Source organism: Fringilla coelebs (assembly GCF_963513975.1).
Source record: "Fringilla coelebs genome assembly, chromosome: 1".
NCBI lineage: Eukaryota > Metazoa > Chordata > Aves > Passeriformes > Fringillidae > Fringilla > Fringilla coelebs.
Window position 1 is genome coordinate 35,750,001 of NC_140028.1, and position 20,712 is coordinate 35,770,712.

At 39.6% G+C, this 20,712-nt stretch overlaps 1 protein-coding gene across 1 annotated transcript; it reads left to right on the forward strand.

The window, feature by feature from the left end:
* The first annotated feature begins 387 nt into the window (after positions 1-387).
* Positions 388-16,241, forward strand: VCPIP1 (valosin containing protein interacting protein 1). The gene is made up of 3 exons (XM_084216319.1): positions 388-3,260; positions 8,150-8,236; positions 11,163-16,241. The coding sequence occupies exons 1-3, from the start codon at positions 572-574 to the stop codon at positions 12,032-12,034; spliced, it is 3,648 nt and encodes a 1,215-aa protein (XP_084072445.1). The 5' UTR covers positions 388-571; the 3' UTR covers positions 12,035-16,241.
* Positions 16,242-20,712: the final 4,471 nt, after the last annotated feature.

The following is a 20,712-nucleotide window of genomic DNA, read 5'->3' on the forward strand; positions in this document are numbered from 1 at the left end:
ACCTCAGACCAACATCCGAGCGAGACACAGCAGGAATGTACATGTGGAGTGTTACCTCACACCCTACTGCCACCCCCAGCGCTACCGCAGGAAGCGCAACAAGCGCCGCCGAGTGTCCTGCCCGTCCCCCTCCCGGCCCACCCGCCCGTGGACTACGCTTCCCAGCAACCCCGCCGGGTGTCGCCCCTCCCCCGCCCGCCCACTCTCCGCCGCATAGCATCACGGTCTCTGTAGTCTCCCCGTAGCACGTAGATCCCTTCTCTACATCGGGTCTTGGCAGCGAACGAAACTATCGCTCCCATCCGCCCCTGTAGCGCCGCGCGTGCGCCGCCGGCGTGGAAATGCGCGAGGCCGCGGCGCTGCGGGCACTGAGGCGGCCGAGGGGCGGTGAGAGCGGCGGTGGCTTCCGCGTCGGGCGGGGGGCGGCGGGCGGCGCTCGGTACCGCACGGGCAGCACCGGCACCGGCGGCGTCTGAGAGGCGGCGGTTGTTGTCCGGCGCACAGGGAATGCGCCTGTGAGGGCGGCGGAGGAGCGGGTGCGGGTGAAGCCCGGGCGGAGAGGAGCGGAGCGATGTCCCAGCCCCAGCAGCCGCCGCCGCCGTCCCCTCAGCAGCAGCCGCAGCCGCCGCCTCCGTCCGCCTCCAAGAAGCGAGACCGGCGCATCTTCTCGGGCACCTGCCCCGATCCCAAATGCCAGGCGCGGCTGTTCTTCCCGGCGCACGGGCCGCAGGGCAGCGGCAGCATCGAGTGCACGGACTGCGGGCGGCGCCACGAGCAGCGGCAGCTGCTGGCCGTGGAGGAGGTGACGGACCCCGACCTGGTGCTGCACAACCTGCTGCGGAATGCGCTCCTGGGCGTCAGCGGCGCCGGCCCGCCCCGCAGGAACACTGAGCTCGTCAAAGTCCATGGCCTCTCCAACTACCACTGCAAGCTCCTGGCCCCCATCCTGGCCCGCTATGGGATGGACAAGCAGACTGGCAAAGCCAAGCTCCTCACGGAGATGAACCAGGGAGACATCTTTGACTGCTCCCTCCTGGGTGACCGCGCCTTCCTCATCGAGCCAGAGCACGTCGAAACCATGGGTTACGGAAAGGACCGCTCCGGCAGCCTCATCTACCTGCACGACACCCTGGAGGACATAAAGAAGGCCAACAACAGTCAAGAGTGCCTCATTCCTGTCCACGTGGATGGAGATGGCCACTGCCTTGTCCATGCAGTCTCACGAGCGCTTGTTGGCAGGGAGCTGTTCTGGCATGCTCTCCGAGAGAATCTAAAGAAGCATTTTGAGGAGAATCTGAGCCACTACAAGGCACTTTTCCATGACTTTATTGATGCTGCTGAGTGGGAGGATATTATCAATGAATGTGACCCTTTGTTTGTTCCTCCAGAAGGTGTGCCAATGGGCCTTAGGAATATTCACATCTTTGGTCTGGCCAACGTGCTTCACCGGCCTATCATCCTGTTAGACTCCTTGAGTGGGATGCGAAGCTCTGGAGATTATTCAGCAACATTCCTTCCTGGTCTGATACCTCTGGAAAAATGCATGGGGAAAGATGGCATGTTGAACAAGCCGATCTGTATTGCATGGAGTAGCTCAGGGCGTAACCATTATATTCCTCTGGTTGGAATAAAAGGTGCTGCTTTACCTAAGCTGCCTAGGAAGCTACTTCCTAAAGCCTGGGGAGTTCCTCAAGACCTCATCAAAAAGTACATCATGTTAGAGGAGGATGGTGGTTGTATTATTGGAGGAGACAGAAGTTTGCAGGATAAGTACTTGATGAGGCTTGTTGCTGCAATGGAGGAGGTTTTCATGAGTAAACACGGTATCCACCCCAGTCTTGTAGCTGATGTGCATCAATATTTCTACAGAAGGACTGGTGTAATAGGGGTCCAGCCCGAAGAGGTCACTGCAGCTGCCAAAAAAGCAGTGATGGACAACCGCCTTCACAGGTGCCTCATCTGTGGGGCTCTTTCAGAGCATCACGTTCCCCCAGAGTGGCTGGCTCCAGGGGGGAAGCTGTATAACCTGGCAAAAAGTACTCACGGCCAGCTAAGGCCTGACAAAAATTACAGTTTTCCCCTGAACAGTTTGGTGTGTTCTTACAACCCTGTGAAGGATGTGCTGGTACCAGACTATGGCCTGAGTAATTTGACTGTCTGTAACTGGTGCCACGGTAACTTAATGCGTCGCGTCAGAGAAGACGGGTCTGTTTTGTATATTGATGGAGACAGAACTAATACTAGGTCATCAGGTGGCAAGTGTGGCTGTGGATTCAAGCATTACTGGGAAGGTAAAGAGTATGACAATTTGCCTGAAGCTTTTCCTATAACTCTAGAGTGGGGCGGAAGAGTGGTGAGAGAGACTGTCTACTGGTTCCAGTATGAAAGTGACACCTCTTTGAACAGCAATGTGTATGATGTCGCCATGAAACTTGTTACCAAGCACTTCCCTGGTGAATTTGGTAGCGAGATTCTGGTGCAGAAAGTTGTCAACACAATACTGCACCAAACTGCCAAAAAGAACCCCGATGATTATACCCCTGTAAATATCGATGGTGCTCACGCCCAAAGAGCTGATGATGTACAGCAAGGACAAGAGTCAGAGTCACAACTTCCAACCAAAATCATTTTGACTGGACAGAAGACTAAGACTTTGCACAAGGAGGAGTTGAATATGAGCAAGGCTGAAAGAACTATTCAGCAGAACATTGCGGACCAGGCTTCCGTAATGCAGAAACGGAAAAGTGAAAAATTGAAACAAGAGCATAAGGGGCAGCCCAGGACTGCTTCTCCTGGGGCTGTTCGTGAGGGGCCCTCGTCTGCACCCGCTACACCAACCAAAACCCCATATTCTCCAACATCTGCAAAGGAAAAGAAAATTCGAATAACCACCAATGACGGGAGGCAGTCAATGCTTACCTTGAAGTGCACTACCACCTTCTTGGAGCTCCAGGAAGGCATAGCTAGAGAATTTAATATTCCCCCGTATTTGCAATGTATTCGCTACGGCTTTCCTCCAAAAGAGCTTCTGCCTCCCAAAGAAGGCATGGAAAATGAGCCTGTTCCTTTGCAGCACGGTGACAGGATTGCCATAGAAATTCTGAAGGGCAAGGAGGAAGGCAGGCAGGCTGCCTCAGCTCACTCAGGCCATGCTGTGAAGCATGAAGATGTTGCTGTGACCAGTAAGATCTCGTCAAAGGATCTGCAAGAGCAAGTTGACAAGGAGATGTATTCACTCTGTCTTCTGGCAACCCTCATGGGTAAGGCTAACTTTGTGTTATTCTTCAAAATTGTGTGTTTAAGTAGAAGATAACGTGTTGCAAACTGTAGTTACATACACATTTCCCTTTTTCTTAAATCACGCTTAATCTTGTAGCTGAAAAAAAATTCCTTATTCCTTTATTAGAAGAACATTTAGTATGTTGTCAGTGACTTTTAGAAATGTATATATGAGGTATATGAGATACTTGTTCTTCTTTTGCTACAAAGTCCTCTTTCAAAAATTGCAGGTTTAGAGGTAATTGCATTCCCTCTGCTGTCCTGTCTCTCTTTTTCCTGCCTCTCATTAGGCACATATTGGAAGTGTATGTGTGAAAGCTACAGACTTTTTTTTCCCTCAGGTTTCAGGAAATAAATTCAGAGCAGGAAATAAATTTGGGGTGAGAAGGGGATGCTGAGAGTCTGCTCATTGGAAGTTTGAGGAACAAATTTTCACCTTTGTAGTAGGAGGAAATCCTGACATTTGGCCCCACAGGGAGTTGTCTTGGTTTAAGCATATCAACTTGACATTTTCTCCTTAAGTAATCCATTAGTTTTAAATGAAGATCTGGTCTTTTTAAAAATTTAAGAAAAGTACTATTTCAGAATATAAACAGAGGAGAAACTGAAAGAATCTAAACGTGGATCTGAATTCCAAAGGTTAGACATAAGGTTGCAAAGCTATACTTATAAATTATCAGTCATGTAAATCTGACTGTGAATAATTCAAGATAAAAGGTGCCTGTGGTTTTTTTTTCCTTTTTGAACTCAGGAGACTTGGACCCCTGTTTGTGTATTTTGTTCATCAGGTTTCACAGTTCTTGCTGCTTTTTGGCAGGAAGTAGAACTGTAATTATCATACATTCAGCTCTACGAACCAGTTGAATAGTCATGTTTACAGGTTTTTTTTGTGGGAGCCTTCTCTTTTGCTGGAGGGATTTGGTGTGGCTAAAGCATGTGATGTTTCAGAAACGAAACAATTACGTAATCACAGAGTGGTATGTCAGAAGTTCATCAAGCAGAACTTTGATTCTTTTCCAAGTGTGATTGTTTACTCGTGTGTCTTTTACAAGATAGTGTGCTGAATCACTACTCCCCTCGTCACACTGACATTTATACCCCAGTTCCAAAGTGCAGGACAAAATTAGGTTTAAAAGTTGTCTTAACTTTTAGATGACGCTTAAAAGAGTGCTTTCCTGTCTGCAGGAAATACTGCTGGAAGTACAGTTACTGACTTCAAAAAACTTAGGCGTGCTTTAAAAAGACCTTGGTTACTTAAACATTAAGGTGTGTTATTCTTTCACAGGTGCTAATCCACAAACTGTGAGCTGATCTTGTATGCAAGAATGGCTTTTTGTCTTTGCCATCACTGCTGTTAGATTCTCCTTTAAGATTCTCCTTTATCTCACCCTTCTCTGGCTGCATCTATTTTGCATTACTAATAGAAGTAAAAGCAGCAGCAAGTGAAAACCAGCCAGTCATTAAACCTTATGCAACTGAATAAGATGCTGTTATTATATCACTTTTCTCATTGGGTCTTCATTTTCCTTTAAAAATACTTGTGAGAGAAATCTAGTTACTAGACTGTTCAAAATTGTGATTTTTCAACCGATTAGCAAATTTCTTAAGTTCTTGCACTTTCTTAAGGGTAGCAATTCCTCAAGGTGGCATATTCAGCCTTTTTGAGACAAGGAGCCTTAGTTTTTCTCAACAGCATTTCTGTACTGCTAAAAACTGCTGCACAGGTCTGAGAGCCAGCTTTGTAACTTGGTTCTGCTAAAAACATTCCTGAATACAGGGAGATTAGAATGTGTAGAGGGGAGATGCTGTTGAGATAGCTCATTGGGCTGGACACACTTTTCCCCAGTGCCCGTAGTGGAAGTATGTCTTCAAACATCCACTATTATTCATTCTGTGTGCTTAAAATATTTTCTTTCATACAGAGTCTCCTGTAGACTGAAGAATTTTTCTTATTTCAGCTAGTAGAATTTTTCTTTTCTCGTCTCAGCTACTTATTAGATTTTTAGATCATGTTCTTAAGTTTTTCTGTATATAATTCTTAAAAAAGCCCTGGGAAAATAAATACGGTAATTTCTGGACCAATTAACATATTATGCATGATTTTTTGTAAGGCTTTCTCTTATTTTTTTTTTTAGCTCAAAATGCAGAATTCTGTGGGGAAATTACTAAAGGAATTGGAATTTTGCATTAACATATTTAAAACATTATATTTTAAACCAGATTTAATTACACGCTTGTAGAAGCACTCTGAATATGTGCAAGCTAGATATGAATTTATTTTGATTGGTTTGTTTTTTACTGATGAATTCATCCATACACAAGGAATCAAAATAGCAAGGTTTAAATTTAATGTATTATGTGATACCAGGATTTTCATGGAATTAAACAACTTGCTTTGAAGCCAGCTGAATTTCCCTATAACATATGTTTATCAACTGAGTTTCTTATTTGTGTTGCACTTTGTGTGTTCTCTCTGCTGTCTGAAGTGACAGTCCTGGGCTTGCAGCAGCTGCAGGCTAACTTATATCAGTGAACAAGGCCTGTTGATTTGTTCCCATACCTTAATGTTCTGGGATTGGGTCTGGTCTGAGGAAGTGTGTACAGGAGTACACAGTGTGTACAGTATAATCTCTTTGATAAATTTAGTGTCTTGAGGGAGTTTTTAATCTAACTAAATGATCATCCAAATTTACTTGTGACCTATAAACATCTTGCTGCCATGGCAAACAAATCCAAAACAAATGGTAAGACTCAACTAGCAACAAAAATGTGCAAACCTCAAATGTAGTTGAGTCACAAATGTAGTTCCTCTGATCTGGGAAAGTCCAGTTGTAACTGTGGGCTTTTTTTGTCTTTCAGTGGGAGATGTCTATCAAAACAGTGTCATTAGTTTGTATTTCTTTCAGTGGCTAATGCTTTTGTATTGTGAATCCTGCTCTCCATGCTTTCCTGCATGTAGTACTTGTTAGTATTGCATAAAAGGCTGTCTAAACAGTGATGCTTCCCTTGTGCAAGGCTTGAAAAATCATGCCCACAGCAAATAGGGAATCTTTCCTTGGAAGATGTCAGTAATTCTAAGACTGGGCTTCTTTTTTAAGTCCTGTGGTTGTCTTGTGGAATGGAGGGGAGTCCTTCAAATTGTAATGGATTGCTCAGTGCAGTAGTAAAGGAGTCCTTAGTATGGAGTCCTGCTGGCTGTGGCCCCTTCAGGCTTCAGTGGACTGACAGCTGTATTCTGATAGTTCCCAGTGCAGTGGTTATTTTGGTGCCTCTAGGCAGTGTTTAAACCATCAGGGAGACTTGGAAGAGGCGGCGGTCCTCTGGAGACACTGTGTACAGGGAGGTGCCTTTGAAATTGCCAGTGAGAGTAAGGACACAGGTAGCAGTGACAGAAGACTTCCTTCAGTAGATCATGGAAAATAAGAAAGAAGAGCAGTTGGTTTATTACTTCAATGTTCATCTTGGAAGCAAAGGCCAAATTTGTGAGCTTGATGTGTGAATGAATGCAATGAACCTGAGCATATATGGTTTGAAGGAATGTTTTCAAAATTAATCAGATTATATCGGTCTCCTGTCTTTAAAACATCCAAAGTCAGAATGTGCACTGTACTTTTGTAGAGTGAATGGGGGCATGAGTAATGCCTGCAGTGGAGTGGTGAGTGACAGTTGTGGGGGAACAGATGAGCAGGGAGTCCTGTGCCTCCTGTGCTCTTTTATTTTGTTTTCCCTATAACAGCAAGCAGACATATTGGTGGGTTATATTTTACAGTCTCACACATTCCAGCTTTCTCTATCCAAGTAGTACAGCCAGTTAACTATAAATGAAGATTTACATTTTCCAATCTTAATAGAAATTTGAGAGATGTTGTTATTGAGATTTCAATCCCTACAGAAGCAGCCAATTTTTGTCTAAAATGTATTGATATGTTCCTTTTATATTTGATGGAAAGTGGGAAAACCAATTTTTTTTCTGAAAATGTGTATGCACAGTAGTTGTTTCTGCATCAGGAGAATAGAATTTATCAGAACTTTCTGTTTGTACTGCTTAGACAGCTACAGCACATGTCACTTCTCTGAAGCAGGTAAGTGGTTAGCAATATAAGGAAGACGGTGTAGGCAAAATGCAGATCTGAAATGATTGAGCAGGTGCTGTTAGGTCACTGATATTCCCAATTTTTCTGTTCTTTATATTCCTTTCCTTATGTAGTCTAGATTGTTGTTGTTTTTTTTTTCTCTCTCTGCATGGCATTTAAAGTTGTCACATTTCAATGCCATTTTTGGTGTTGTTGAGAAACACTGGTTATACAGGACTGCCAGGGCCTCATGGTTGGTATTTTGTTCCTTTACTCTCAAGAAAAGCAAGGTACAGACACAGCTGTATGCAGCTGCCTGGGTGGATGTTTGTGTCTCAGCTGCAGTATTAAGTGTACTGGGTGGCAGCTGTAAAACTGAGCTCTGATTTTTGAGAAGGTGTAGGGATATAGAATTCAAATTTTAATGAGCAAGGATATGTGCTTGAATTTTGGAAGCATGTCAGTTTAAAGTTGAAAGCAGAGTTAGGAGGGGAATGGAGACTCGTGTTTAGGGCTTGGCAAAGAACCAGGAGCTGCACCTTGGATCAAGTAAAATTTGGGAACCTTTTTTTCTAGAATGTGTAGGATGTTTGACTGCAGACAGTGGTATGTTTTTCTAAAAGTCTTTCAATGTCCTAGGCTCATGGTCTGTGCATTTGCAATAAAAATTCGATTTCTTAATTGCATAGAAGAGAGCGAGGACTCAACTTTTTATTTAAGGAGTTACATTTTCAGCCATTGTCTATAATATGAAAATACAACTGTTTAATTTTAATGTTTGTGTTTGATTTTTACAGGAGAAGATGTTTGGTCTTACGCAAAGGGGCTTCCTCAGTTGTTTCAGCAGGGTGGAGTCTTCTACAGCATAATGAAGAAAACAACAGGTATTTTTTTGGTTTTGTTTTTATTCCTTCCTTCCTCTGTTTCCAAATCCTGAAAACTGTAAATTGGTATTGAGTCACTTGTAAGCATAAATATATTTTTTTAAGTTCTATTACTATGGTAAATTTTAATTCTTAAATATTGGAGAAGTCCTAATGCTCCTTCAGACAGACTAAGACTAGGGAATCTGCCTAAACCTATTTCACTGAACTTAAACTTCTTACTTCCTGATATTTCCAGTTCCTGAATTGTACGAACAACTCTTTTTTTTTTTCTTAGTAACAATATGACAAAAAAAAAAAAAAAACAAACTGATTTTTGTTTTCTTAATCTTTTACTTCTATAAAGATCAAACAACAAGAAAATCATAACACCTATTCCTTTACTTTAAGATGCTTACTGGATAAGGAGTTTCCCTTTCTTGTGCTTCTTAGTAGATATTTTATACAGGTTACTGCATGTTTTAAATTTGAAAGGTTGGTTAAATTTGTTTTTCATATTCCTAAGATTATTGTTCAAAAGCAAAACTATCCATCCCCTTCTTGAATTGCTGAATGTTGCATCTTGGGTTCTGTGCAGAATAACCAAGCAAGTAGAGTACATTTATTTTTTAGGTGGGTTTAAAAATACTGCCCACAAAAAATAGCAACTGTTTCTTGAGACAAGAAAGTACTGAGGGGTTATTTTCTCCCAAAGTTTATTTTCATGATGAAATCTTTACATTCACAGTTTAGCTGTTGTAATTTCAGATATTATAATGGTCCCTTTACTGCTTTCTTGCTATTTGATTTTTTTCTTAGGCAGTTTTATTAACCTTAACTTTATCTTATTTCTGGAAATAAATTAAAATTTATTTCCTCTGCCTCTCACTGAATTATTAGCCTGATAATAGAGTTAGCATGCAAGTGTCTTATATGTTCCCTTTTAGTTTTCCTTCTTTTACTATGCTTGTACAGTAACGTGGTGTATTGTTTGTGGAAGGTGAATCAGCTTAAACAGTGACTGATGAAAAGGGTATTTTTGACCAATTAATGGCTAGCCAGATTTGAAATCCTGAAATTAATCCAAGGAATTTTAACCCAACTCACAGAAAATGTCTAACTTAAAAGCCATTTCTCCCAGCTTACTGTGCGAGAAATAAGGCTGTAGCAGATAATAGTGTAAAATGCCTGCATACAGAGAAGTGCAAGAGTTTCAAATACAGACTGTCTGGGTAGGTACAATTGCTATTTCAGCATTAGTACACTTTTACAATTCTAGTATGCAACAATCTGACTCATCTTTCCAGTTTAAGAAGCTACTTACCTATTTGTAATCTTTTAGGTAGTGTAATAATGCACCTATTGCACTGGACCTTGGGAACAAAGCTGTCTGTGAAGTGTAGGTACTGTTAATTGATTCAAACTTGATTTAATAGATCTTGTTTAAGGTCTTACTTTGAGATTTTGGGATTGCTGTTTCAGAGGCAGTTTTGGTCAATCGTAAGAATTGTTTCAGTTCCCTCTTTTGCAAATGAAAGTTGACCTGCTAAATTATCTATTTAAAAATGTTCTTCAGGCAAAGTTAGACAGGTAGGTGTTTGAGGTTAAATTCTGTTCTGTATTTTGTCTGTTTGGTTATTGGTTCCCATGGATATGTAAAGAAAGGAGCTACATGTCTGAAGCTCTCAGAATAAATTCTTATTTGTAGGTCCTCTGCAATTGTGCATATGTGAATCAGAAGCTGTAGAGGATGAGATTAATAAGGAGGTTCATTAGGACGAAAACAGTTTAATAACTTATCAAATTATTGAATGACCTTTTCCACTGTTGCCCAGAATACTCATTTTAAAAGCATTGTATTTGGTAATACAGAAATAGAATTTGCTTGTTGTGTTTCTTCCCTTCTGAATAATTTCTGGTGGTTTTCTTCAAGAATTTTGAGAATGAGAGGAAAAATCCCAACAATTTACCTGTTCCTGGCACCTTTTAAACTGTGTTGTTTTCATTGTAGCTCTCCATGCATAGCTGATGGAACTAAAGTGAAGAGAATGGTTGCAGCCAAGTTTTCATCTGCAGATAGCTTTTAAGTCACAGAAAGCCAACATCACTGAAGTGATACCTTACTGCTTTTACCACAGCCTGCATGGGACAGAGTTGAAAGAGTTATTTTGTGGTTTATGATGATAAACTGTAAAAACTGAATGTTGTCCATTTTTGGCACACAGAAACTTCAGAACTTAAAATTATCTAGTGAACTCTCAATTTTTTAACAGATTGGTCAAATTGTAAGTGGGACAATTAAACAAACAGCAGAGCAGTAATATTATGCCTTATGTTTGTTTTGTAAAGGTTAATAGTTAAAATATCCGGGACTACTAAATACAGTAAGCTTGAAACACTTCTGTTAATCTAGCAATACTCCCTCTCAGAGAACAAGACAAAATAGCAAATTTGAAATTCCTCAGGCTTAGGAGCAGTTAGGCAACCAGAAATCCTACTACAGTTCTAACTAGTATGGAAGTAGTCTCAAATAGTATTTCTCCAGATAGTGTTTTGAAATGTTCTCCTTGTCAGTTTTTGGGTTTTGATTTTTGATGGTTGAGTTTTGGGTGATTTTGGGGGTGTGGGTGTTGGTAGTGATGGGGTTTGGCTTGTTTTACATTACTGCAAGCATAGAACTGCAAGTCATAGCAGTGTGGTCATTTTATCTTGTAATAGTACAGTATTGTCTCTTCATCAGAGTCATCATAGAAGGCAGCAGCATCTTTGCAGCATGCTGTGGTTTTTGTATGGCATAAAAGCCTATGTTTTTTTCTCCCACAGAAGTAGCTTCCAGTGTTTGATTTTACATACTTGATTCAGTAAATTTAAATACAGTAATTACTGTGTGTTCAGAGCATGCCTTAAAATATGTTAGCACTTCGAATAACTTTTCCTGTCTTTATAGGTCTGGCTGATGGCAAGCACTGCACTTTTCCACATCTGCCTGGTAAAAACTTTGTGTACAATGCAGCAGAAGACAGACTAGAGCTCTGTGTGGATGCTGCTGGGCACTTCCCGATCGGTCCCGATGTTGAAGACCTGGTTAAAGAGGCCTTAAGTCAAGTGCGAGCAGAAGCTGCTTCAAGAAGCAGGGAAGCAAGTCCTTCACATGGAATACTGAAGCTGGGTAGTGGTGGAGTAGTGAAAAAGAAATCTGAACAACTGCATAACATAACTGCATTTCAAGGAAAGGGTCATTCCCTAGGAACTGCATCTAGTAGTCAACAACATGATCAAAGAGCCAGGGAAACACCACTTTTAAGAAAGCATAGCACAGAAACGGACTTCAGTCCTTCTGCTAAAATTGAGCCTTCTGTATTCACAGCTGCTTCTGGTAACAGTGAGCTTATTCGAATTGCTCCGGGAGTTGTGACAATGAGAGACAGCAGGCAGCTTGACCCCACTTTGATTGAGGCACAGAGAAAAAAGTTGCAGGAAATGGTCTCTTCTATTCAGGCTTCAATGGATAGACATTTGCGGGATCAGAATACAGAGCAGTCAGCATCAGTTGATGTATCTCAAAGAAAAGTAGAGGCAGTGAGTTCAACTGCTAAAACTGGGAGCTTTCAGGCTGCCTTACCCGAATCATTCTCTGCACCAAGTGGTACTGAACACTTGAATACTGAATCAACTGATGGTAACATGGTGAATTCTGTGGGAACAACATTCCCTGCAAGGTCTAAAGCACAAAAGGGAAATTCTGTTGAGGAGCTTGAGGAGATGGATAGTCAAGATGCAGGAATCACTAATGCAACTGAGCCAATGGATCACTCTTGATAGGTTAAAATCTAATAAGGGTAGAAGAAATTACTGTTCAAATGTAATGTTTATTGGCTGGGCCACACAAAGTGATTAGTTATTAAATCTTGTATGTATGTCAAAGATTATATCATCTTATTCAGTGCATGATAAGCATGTGATTGGCAATAGCTTTCAATATTACCATACTGCTGCCCAGGCTGGCTCTGTTACCTGTAAATTAGTTATTAGGAAATGCACTGAGATGAATATCTGCTGTACATGTGGGTTCTTGAAAATTCTTTGTAATTTTTAATTTCTTAGAAGTCTTAAAATTTAAGCCCATGCAAGGTTCTTACCGTGCTAGCTAAAGGTTACTGGAAGGGCTAGAACAGGCAAAACTAGAAACATGGCAAAGTTAACTCTGTCCCAGGTACTTAATTCCAATAAGAAAATATCCTATTGTCATAAATTAGATACACATTTCAAAAAGTAACTGAAACTAAACTTCTGCTCAATTTGATAATGCAGCATATACAGTACTTTTAATTACACTTTGCTGGCACCTCTCCAGTTTAAAAACTCTTTCATTCATATCCCCTTCTCAAAAATCTTGGAATAGGTGTAACTTTAGTAAACTGAAGTCTAAGTTCTCCAATTGTCAATTAGAAAGCAAGTTTGAAAAAAGGCCACGTAGCATATGATGAAGATACATCGAATGTGGTGTGGTTATGCCTGACTGTCTGAGCCAACACAACCATTTTGGTGCTCTCTTGGTAGCATTTCCTCCCAAATACCAAACTGGTCAGGTGGTTGTGCAACTTTTGAGATAATTACAGAAAAGAAGTTGGCAATAGCAAGTAAGAGCAAATGTTCAGTGGCAAATCCATTTCTTTTAGAGGACTTAGATTGCTAGCATTGGTTAGAAATAGCAAAAATGAAATAACAGCTGTCCTCTTAAGAGCAAATTAACAATTTATTGGAAGGAAATTACTCTCTAACACACATTATCCTAAAGTGTTTGGTGATAATTGAGCTTTTAGAAGCTCACTGTTTACTCTGTGGGAACAAGGGATACAAGCTGTTTCAGTGTCTATAAAGACTACCCACCTCTCTCAGCCTCACTTCAGTTTGTGATGCAGATTTCCCTGCATCAGTGATAATAGACCTGGTATCCACTTAAGTAGTGTGTTCATCAGACCTGTAGTGCTAGTTTTTAAGAAGCAGCCATTGTGCTTGCTCCCTAAGGATGGAATGTGTTTCTAATACTGCACTTTGCTTCCTATCTTCATAGTCATTTAAATGCACTATTGTTGCTTCTTCTCATGGTAAAATAACATTGAATAGATGAAAAGATGTTAATACTGCTTCAAAGGAATTAAGAGCATTTAAATACTGAAGTCTGTGTTTGTGCACATGTAGGTTTTTACCAGTTCACAAATGTGGTTTGTGTTGTATATGTTTGTATTCAGGAAAGTCTCCTCACTTTTTACATTTCTAATCACTTAAACAGTTCTAAGCATTAGTATGATAAAATGTCCCATGGGGAAGGATTTATTTTTGTATGTAGAACTGAAATGAAGCGAGTCAATTAAAGAATAGCCCTTCTCTTTTGTCAAAGTAAATTAAAATTATTCTGTTGGTTAACTTTTTATGTAGATGGTACAAATATTTTATGGTTTCATACACTACTTAGAGGTAAAATATAAATACCACATTTTCACAAATAAATGAAAAATGTTAAGATCTCAAATTGCTATCCAGTAAGTTAGCAATTTGGAAACTTGGAATGTATGAAGTAATTGGCTTGCCAGAACTGACCTTGCTGATGCACTGATTAACTGGCAGGGCTTATTCAATGAGAAACAGGATGCACATGCAGCACCTGGAAGCCTGCCATGACTTCTGAAAACATTTAGTCTCCCATGAATCAGTCTAGCTTGCTGAAGGCTACATCTATATAGAAAATGTTGAGTAGAGGCTTGTGCTTTGTCACAGTGTTAAAAAAGTACAGCAGTGACTTGTTCTGGGAAAGAATGTCAATTGGGAGAGGTTGGGGGGAGCAATCTCCTGGATCTCTTGCATTTTAGACCAGGTAACCAATGCTTTGATAGTTTTAACCTTTTCTTTAGGGGAAAAAAAGTCTTCCTTTGCTGGAAAAATAATAAGCAAGCTGTGTATATGAGAGAATTTCAAGTTTGAAATAAATTGAAATATTTATTGCCCATCATTCTTATTTCAAGGAAAAATGCTTACTTCTTTCACGCCTTTCTGGTAAGACTGCAGAAGTTTGTGTGCCTTTTACTGTGCAAAGAGGAAGGCTTGGTTTAGTTTTGACACACTTCCCATTTCAGCAGTAATTTGACATTTTCCTTCTTATCTAAATAGGCATAGAAACAGATAATAGCTCTGTTTGACTCATCATTAGTGTCATCTCGGGCTCACTCAAGTCGTGTAGACCAGAACCCTTCAGTTCCTAAAAGAAGATGGTCTCACAGGACTGGTAAAATGGTGTCAGTCACAAGATCTCTGGTGTGAATTCTGGAAGGCAGGATTGTGCATATTTCTTTGCAGTGTTCTTATCTCACATAGTTTTTTAATGCATTTAATATCAGTGGTTTTGAGAAAGATAGATAGCTCTTGATACTCTCAAGTGAAGCTAAACTTCATCTACATGCCAGTGAGATGTGTGACTGTGCAGGAGAAGTGAAATAAAGAACACCGAAGTGTAAGTTGGAACAGATGTTTCATTTGGTTGCTGGCAGTGGGTGCAATTGTAAGTGGAGACAAATCTCTGTGCCTGTCCAAGAAGCACCAGTGTGCTTGTTAGAATTCCCTGTTAAAGTCAGCAAAATGCTGGTGGGGTACAAGGGCAGGAAGACTTTGGCTCATTGTGGACGAGAAGATGTGTCAGTAGGACTTCTCAAATGTCAAGAATGGTGCCTTTTCTTGAAAAGTAAAGGCAACCAACCCAAATTCTTGCTACCAAATTGCCTGTGGAAAGAGGTTGTGGTTTTGAGTATGCACCTTGATTACTTTCTTGTCTGAAGGCCAAGGATCTTCTACGCCGTGTCTCATGGCAAAGAAGACACATTATTAGAAAATCCTAAATGTTACTATGGCTTAGTATGTATAACCCAAAGAAAAGATGATTGCTAAAAATATAGGCCTAGTACAAAAATAGAAAAAAGGGAATGAACTAGATTGCTGATGAGCATATGGGAACAAATCGGGGGAACAGATGAGTTTTCCAAGACTTTTACTACTTCAAATGGCTGGCTGCTTAGTTGACTTTTTGGTAGTGCTGCTTCTCTCTGAATTGTTAGCATTTCAGTGAGGGAAAATAAATATCAGACTTTCAAATGAAATCAAATGTATTTGGGATGTCTTCCCTGTTGTAGTCACAAAACAGCTGTGTGCATTGTTGGCTTTGTGAATTCCATATAGTTTACTAGTCTTGTGCTGACTGCAAAATACAAGCTAGACGTTGCCTCTGACAGAGTGCTTTAGCAGTGTCACAGAGGCACAGTGCCACAGGGCTGTGTGCTAACAACCCTGCAAGGCCAAAATACTTGATTTACCCTCTTTCATAAAGTAGAATCTGTTGTCATTGTCACAGGGTTAGTGGAGTTGCTTGCTACTTTTTCAATGCGCTGAAAATGCCAGGTAACAAAATTCTTGGTATGTTTACAGTTGGGAGAGTGATGCTCGATCTGAGTTGTATGGAAAATGAATGATTTATGAAGATGCCACTGTTATCTCTACATTTGTTTGGCTCCTATTTTTAAATATCAGAATCTACATGCTTTTGTAAAATAATAATAATATGAATATGAAGTTAATCCTTTTGTTTAAAAAGCCACAACAGAGAGTGGTTTCTTTCTTTTGCTTGTGGATATCAGTTTAGCTTCATGAAGAAGTTGCTTAAGATCTTTAGAATGCAGGATTCCCTCTGAGCCCTTATGCCTGTGGTTGAGCAATAAAAGGTTGAAACAAGAGTGGTATTTTCAGAGTTATTTTACGTTTGACGAGGATTATTGCCAAGAAATGAAAGAGTGCACTTTTAGGAGGGAATGCTATTTAAAATGTATAAATAGGAATTAAAATAGTGTATATATTTAGAAAAAAATCTTTTTAAAAAGTAAGTGCTTTACATGTTGAATTAAAAATAAATTAGCATAGAAACTATACCATCTTCACAGTACTGGCTGTTATCCAGCAAGGTTTGGTTTGTTCTATTTGTGATTGCTGTACTAATTATATTTGATTTTTTTATCAGTAATGTAACAATAGTGTATTATAACAGTATATAGTGTACTATACTACACTTCACTGTACAGTATTTGGAATTTTCTTTGATTGCTATATTAAAACTATAAGTTGAAACATCTGCTTTGGTTTTGTAAGGTGTAATTTTTATTTAGCCTTTCACACATTAGCTTGTTTCATTAATGCTGATTTGCCTACAAAATGAGTCAGTTGAAAATGTATTAATTCCTGCATTTTGCATATAAATTGCATTAAACTTGCATACATGAATACTAGTACAGAAGTTGAAAAACTGATACAATTCTTAGAAAAGTAAAATCTGATGTTGCCCATTTTCCTTTAGTAATGGTTCTTTTTCAAAATAAGTTTTTTGAGAGAAGAGCTCTTTAAGAAAGAAGTTGGGTTTTTTGACCTCATGCCTAATCTAAATATTTCATTGAACACATAGGACCTTTGAATTTGAGAGATTTCTAAACCATGTTTCATATATTTGAGACCAAAATTCAAGACCTGAATCTTTTTTTTTTTTCCAAAGATGTCATGAAGAAGATGTAGAAAAATGCTGACCAAGTCAGCATTTATGATACCTTGCAATCTGTGATTTGAAACGTTGGTCAAAGTATTTCAAAGCAAAGTTTTAATGTGTGCATGTAATATTCAAGTATGAATAGTACAATTTGGAAGAACTACGCTTTTGAAAATTTGGCAATACTCAAAAATGAACATATTGACAACTATCTAAACTATCTCTATGCTTTTCCCACCAGCTACATGTGGTACTTTGTTTCACAAATTGGCTTTAATCAAGACTTCTGAGCCTAGAAACAAGCCATAAAACCCATCTGCAAAACTTTTGTGTTACTTCTTCCTGTATTTACTGAAAGGCCTTAATTCCAAGTGTGCTAGCATTAAAGCATTCTTTAAAATGATGGGTGTAAATACACTGTTAATTTTGATTGCATGTCATATCATGAAGAATTGAAAATTATCCTTCAGAAGATTTGTATTTCAAAAGCTTAAATGATTAATGCTAAGCTAGAAATTTGCTCATCTTTATTAATACAGTACTTATCATCTTAGCCAAAAACAGTTCTGAATGTATGAAGCAACAAAGTTAAGTGTGCTTTCCAAGTGTTTTCATTTTACTTCTGCATTTAATTCTACAGTCTTAATATCTGTCTAAATTTTTATTTTGGATTGGGATTGTTTGGTTTGGGTTGTTATTTGTTGTTTGGTTGGTTTGTCTCGTTTTTTTTTAATGCATGTCCAGAGCAAATCTGTTGTAACATCACTGTAAAATCCCACCTTCCTGTCACCATAAAACTCCTCAAAATACAATTTTGTCCCTAGGGCCAGGGTGAGAGTGAACCTTGGATATTCATCAGCATGTGTAGCAAGTTATGGAAGCTGCTTTTGGTGTTACAAAGTCAATTCAAACACCTTATACTATCTGCAGAAGTTAATTGAAATCATGTTGCTTTGCTTGATGTAGAGGCTTTGATATATGTTGGCTTCTACTGGTTTGTGTAGTTTTGAGTATTTATTACTTAGAAATGGATAAAGAAAAGTAGGTGTTTAGATTCACAGTAGACTTGATGGCCAAGCTGACATTGCAGAAACCCTGTTGCTGCAGCTGGTTTGAAATGGGTTATTTGGATTTGAATTACTTAAATTGATGTATACTGGGTTATTCTGAACATCTGTTAACACAGAGGAATTAGGCTTCAGTGTAAGCATGACCTCTCTTGAAGTAACTTGCAAGCACTTTAAGAAGTTTCAGAAAAGACTATTATTCTTTGTTCTGTTACTGAAAAACATTGATTATGAGATAGCTGCACAGACTTGTGTTTGGACTTCATCCACCTCTGTTTTTAAAAGACTGCCTAATTTTGTTTTCCGCTGGAAATAGTACTTCTAGTGGCTTGTCTTGCTGGTAGCAAATCTAATTTCACTTCTAAAGTGATCCTGTAGGTCTGGACTGGGTCTGTGCTGTTTGGAAACTCATATTCAATAAGTGAAAAATTAAAAGAAAGATGGCAGATGGAAGGAAGTTACTAGAAATTATAAGAAGGTTTAAATGGTGCTGTGGTTCTTATTAGCCAACAGTCTGTGGAGTCTGGCTGGATGAAAAGCACAGTCACTTCTTAAAAACCCACAAGACATATTTCAAGCAACTTCTTTCAGAATAAGAAAACTTGATTTTATAGGCTACTTTGTCAAGTCAGTGTATAAGATTTTCTTTAAAATGAAGTTTCTTTTAGATTGTCACATTGTTGTGTAAAAGTAGAGCAATACTTGCCAGGCTCTACCTCCTGATCTTAAATTCTCCTTTCCCACATGCATTTGTGCTGCCTCTGCGAATCCTCAAGAGGTCTTCTGACACTGGGCTGCCTTTCCTGTTTGCTTTTCCTCTGTCTCTTGAACTTTTAGTCTATATCCTTTTTACCACAGATATTTTTGCACATTTATTGTCCTCTCTTTATACTGTGCCTCTTAGAGACAGTAAGAGGCAAGAAATGATTGAATTTCACACAAATTAGACTGATGTGTAAGAAAACCTTATTGCAAGCACAGAAACCTTATATGGCACAAAAAAGGAGCGGAGGGAGATTGCTGGGAGATGGGAGTACTTACCTGCATATCCAGAAGGGAAGAAGATGCATAGGGATTTATCAGTGTTTGTAAAAATTCATGTAGTTGTTTGGTAGGCAATCATGTTTTATATTCTTCCATCTCCATGGTGGAACTTTAGAAGCTGCAGTGGCCCTCTCCAAATCTGGAGATTTCCCTGAGATCCACTTTTGTTTTCTCCCAGGAACAGAAGCTGCCAAATATATACATTTCAATGCCATGGGAGAGAAGGGGTGAGACCTTACCACACTGCCCCATGATTATGTAGGTTTTGTGGCAGTGAGAAAAAAGCCAAAACACACAGAAAAGGCAAGAGCCTAACTTAAATGCATGGGGAATGAAATAACTCTTCTTTCTATTTGTATGCTCAAATCTGTCCAAGCATTGCTCAGTGCATACCAAATCCTATGCCTGATCACTGCACATACGAGAACACTACTCCTTTCTCCACTGTGTCTTTCTTAGAATAAGGCCCTTCCTGGCTTCCTAAGACAGATGCTGGAAATAGCAATTATTTTTGCAGGCAGCAAAGAGGGATGCAGAAAATAAAGGTCAAGAGTACCTGCTTCTTTTGGCTTTCAAAATAAGAAAAGTCAAGGCACGGTACAATGGAAAAAACTAAATGCCACTATTTATTTCTTTGTTCCCTCTGTTTTTCCTAACTGTAACCACTTCTTTACCCTGCCACATTCACCAACTTTTTTTTTGTTTGTTTATTTTCTTCCCTGAATTCAACGTCAGCTGAGCTGGCCCATTCCCTCCTAAGTCTGGTAACTTTGGACTCTCAGGTTTCTATTAAGTCAGCAGCCCAAAATTTCCCAGTCATCTATTGCCGCTGTGAAAATAACCTTTTATTATTTGACATTTTGTTTCTTTCCAACCCTTACCCTGAGGTTCTACATTGCAAACTCTCATAAACTCCCACCTTTTCACAAACTCAGAAAATACATTTACAGTAACTGAGGACCTTTCATGTACACCTGCTCTGCCTGGAGAAGTGGAGCCGGGATGTAGGTACGCAGTCTTTTGGATCTGTAAGCACCCTCTGATCTCTCTTGCTGGAATTCTGCAGAGCATGTGAGCAACACTGCTTTGGACAAAGAGGCAAACTACTGTTATACAAACAGCAGGGGCCAGCACCTCTGGGAGTGCTGGTTGTGATCCTGGCAGATTTGTCTGTGTGGTTCCTATTTTTGTAATTAGTGTTGGGAGTCCTGTTGCTAGTTTGGAAAGCTGGCAATCAAAACACTGTTCTTTTTATAAAGTAGTTTTGATTTTTGGGTAGAAAGTCAAGCAAGTGCTTTTCATCTATCACCAGGATACTATTGAATTTAGGCTGAATCTAGACTTGCCTGAATCTAGCTCAGGCAGTTGCCAGGACACTGTTACTGCTGCCTGCCTGTCAGTTGGCTCAGTCTGGCTCTGATAGCTTTAGTCCCTTTCTTTAAGAGTAATTGTTTACTCCTGGAGTTGATAAATATCTAAGAATTGAGTTCACTTCTCTTGCATTTCTAGTACTGACTTGATGGGATGTAATTCTAAAACCTTGGAGTAATGCTGGTACCTGATTAACAGGTGACTTGCATATGTCCCCTTTGGTCTCCAAAGTTGTAAATATATTGGTGAAATACTTTTTAAAAAACATTTTCATACTTGACCAGAACTAGTAAAATTATTTCTCCATAATTTCCAAAATAAACAAGTAGAATTTGAGAAATTAGAAAGGTTGTTAACTGAGATAAGTACTATAATCTAATCTTGCTGTGATATCATTACTAATTATTGTGAGAGTTGATAGCAAGATGATAGGTAATGTC

Excerpts from the sequence above, each read along its gene's own strand:
- VCPIP1 (XM_084216319.1), top strand. The coding sequence starts at position 572 with ATGTCCCAGCCCCAGCAGCCGCCGCCGCCGTCCCCTCAGCAGCAGCCG. Across the intron at positions 3,261-8,149 it reads TCTTCTGGCAACCCTCATGG|GAGAAGATGTTTGGTCTTAC; the intron begins GTAAGGCTAACT and ends TGATTTTTACAG. Across the intron at positions 8,237-11,162 it reads CATAATGAAGAAAACAACAG|GTCTGGCTGATGGCAAGCAC; the intron begins GTATTTTTTTGG and ends CTGTCTTTATAG.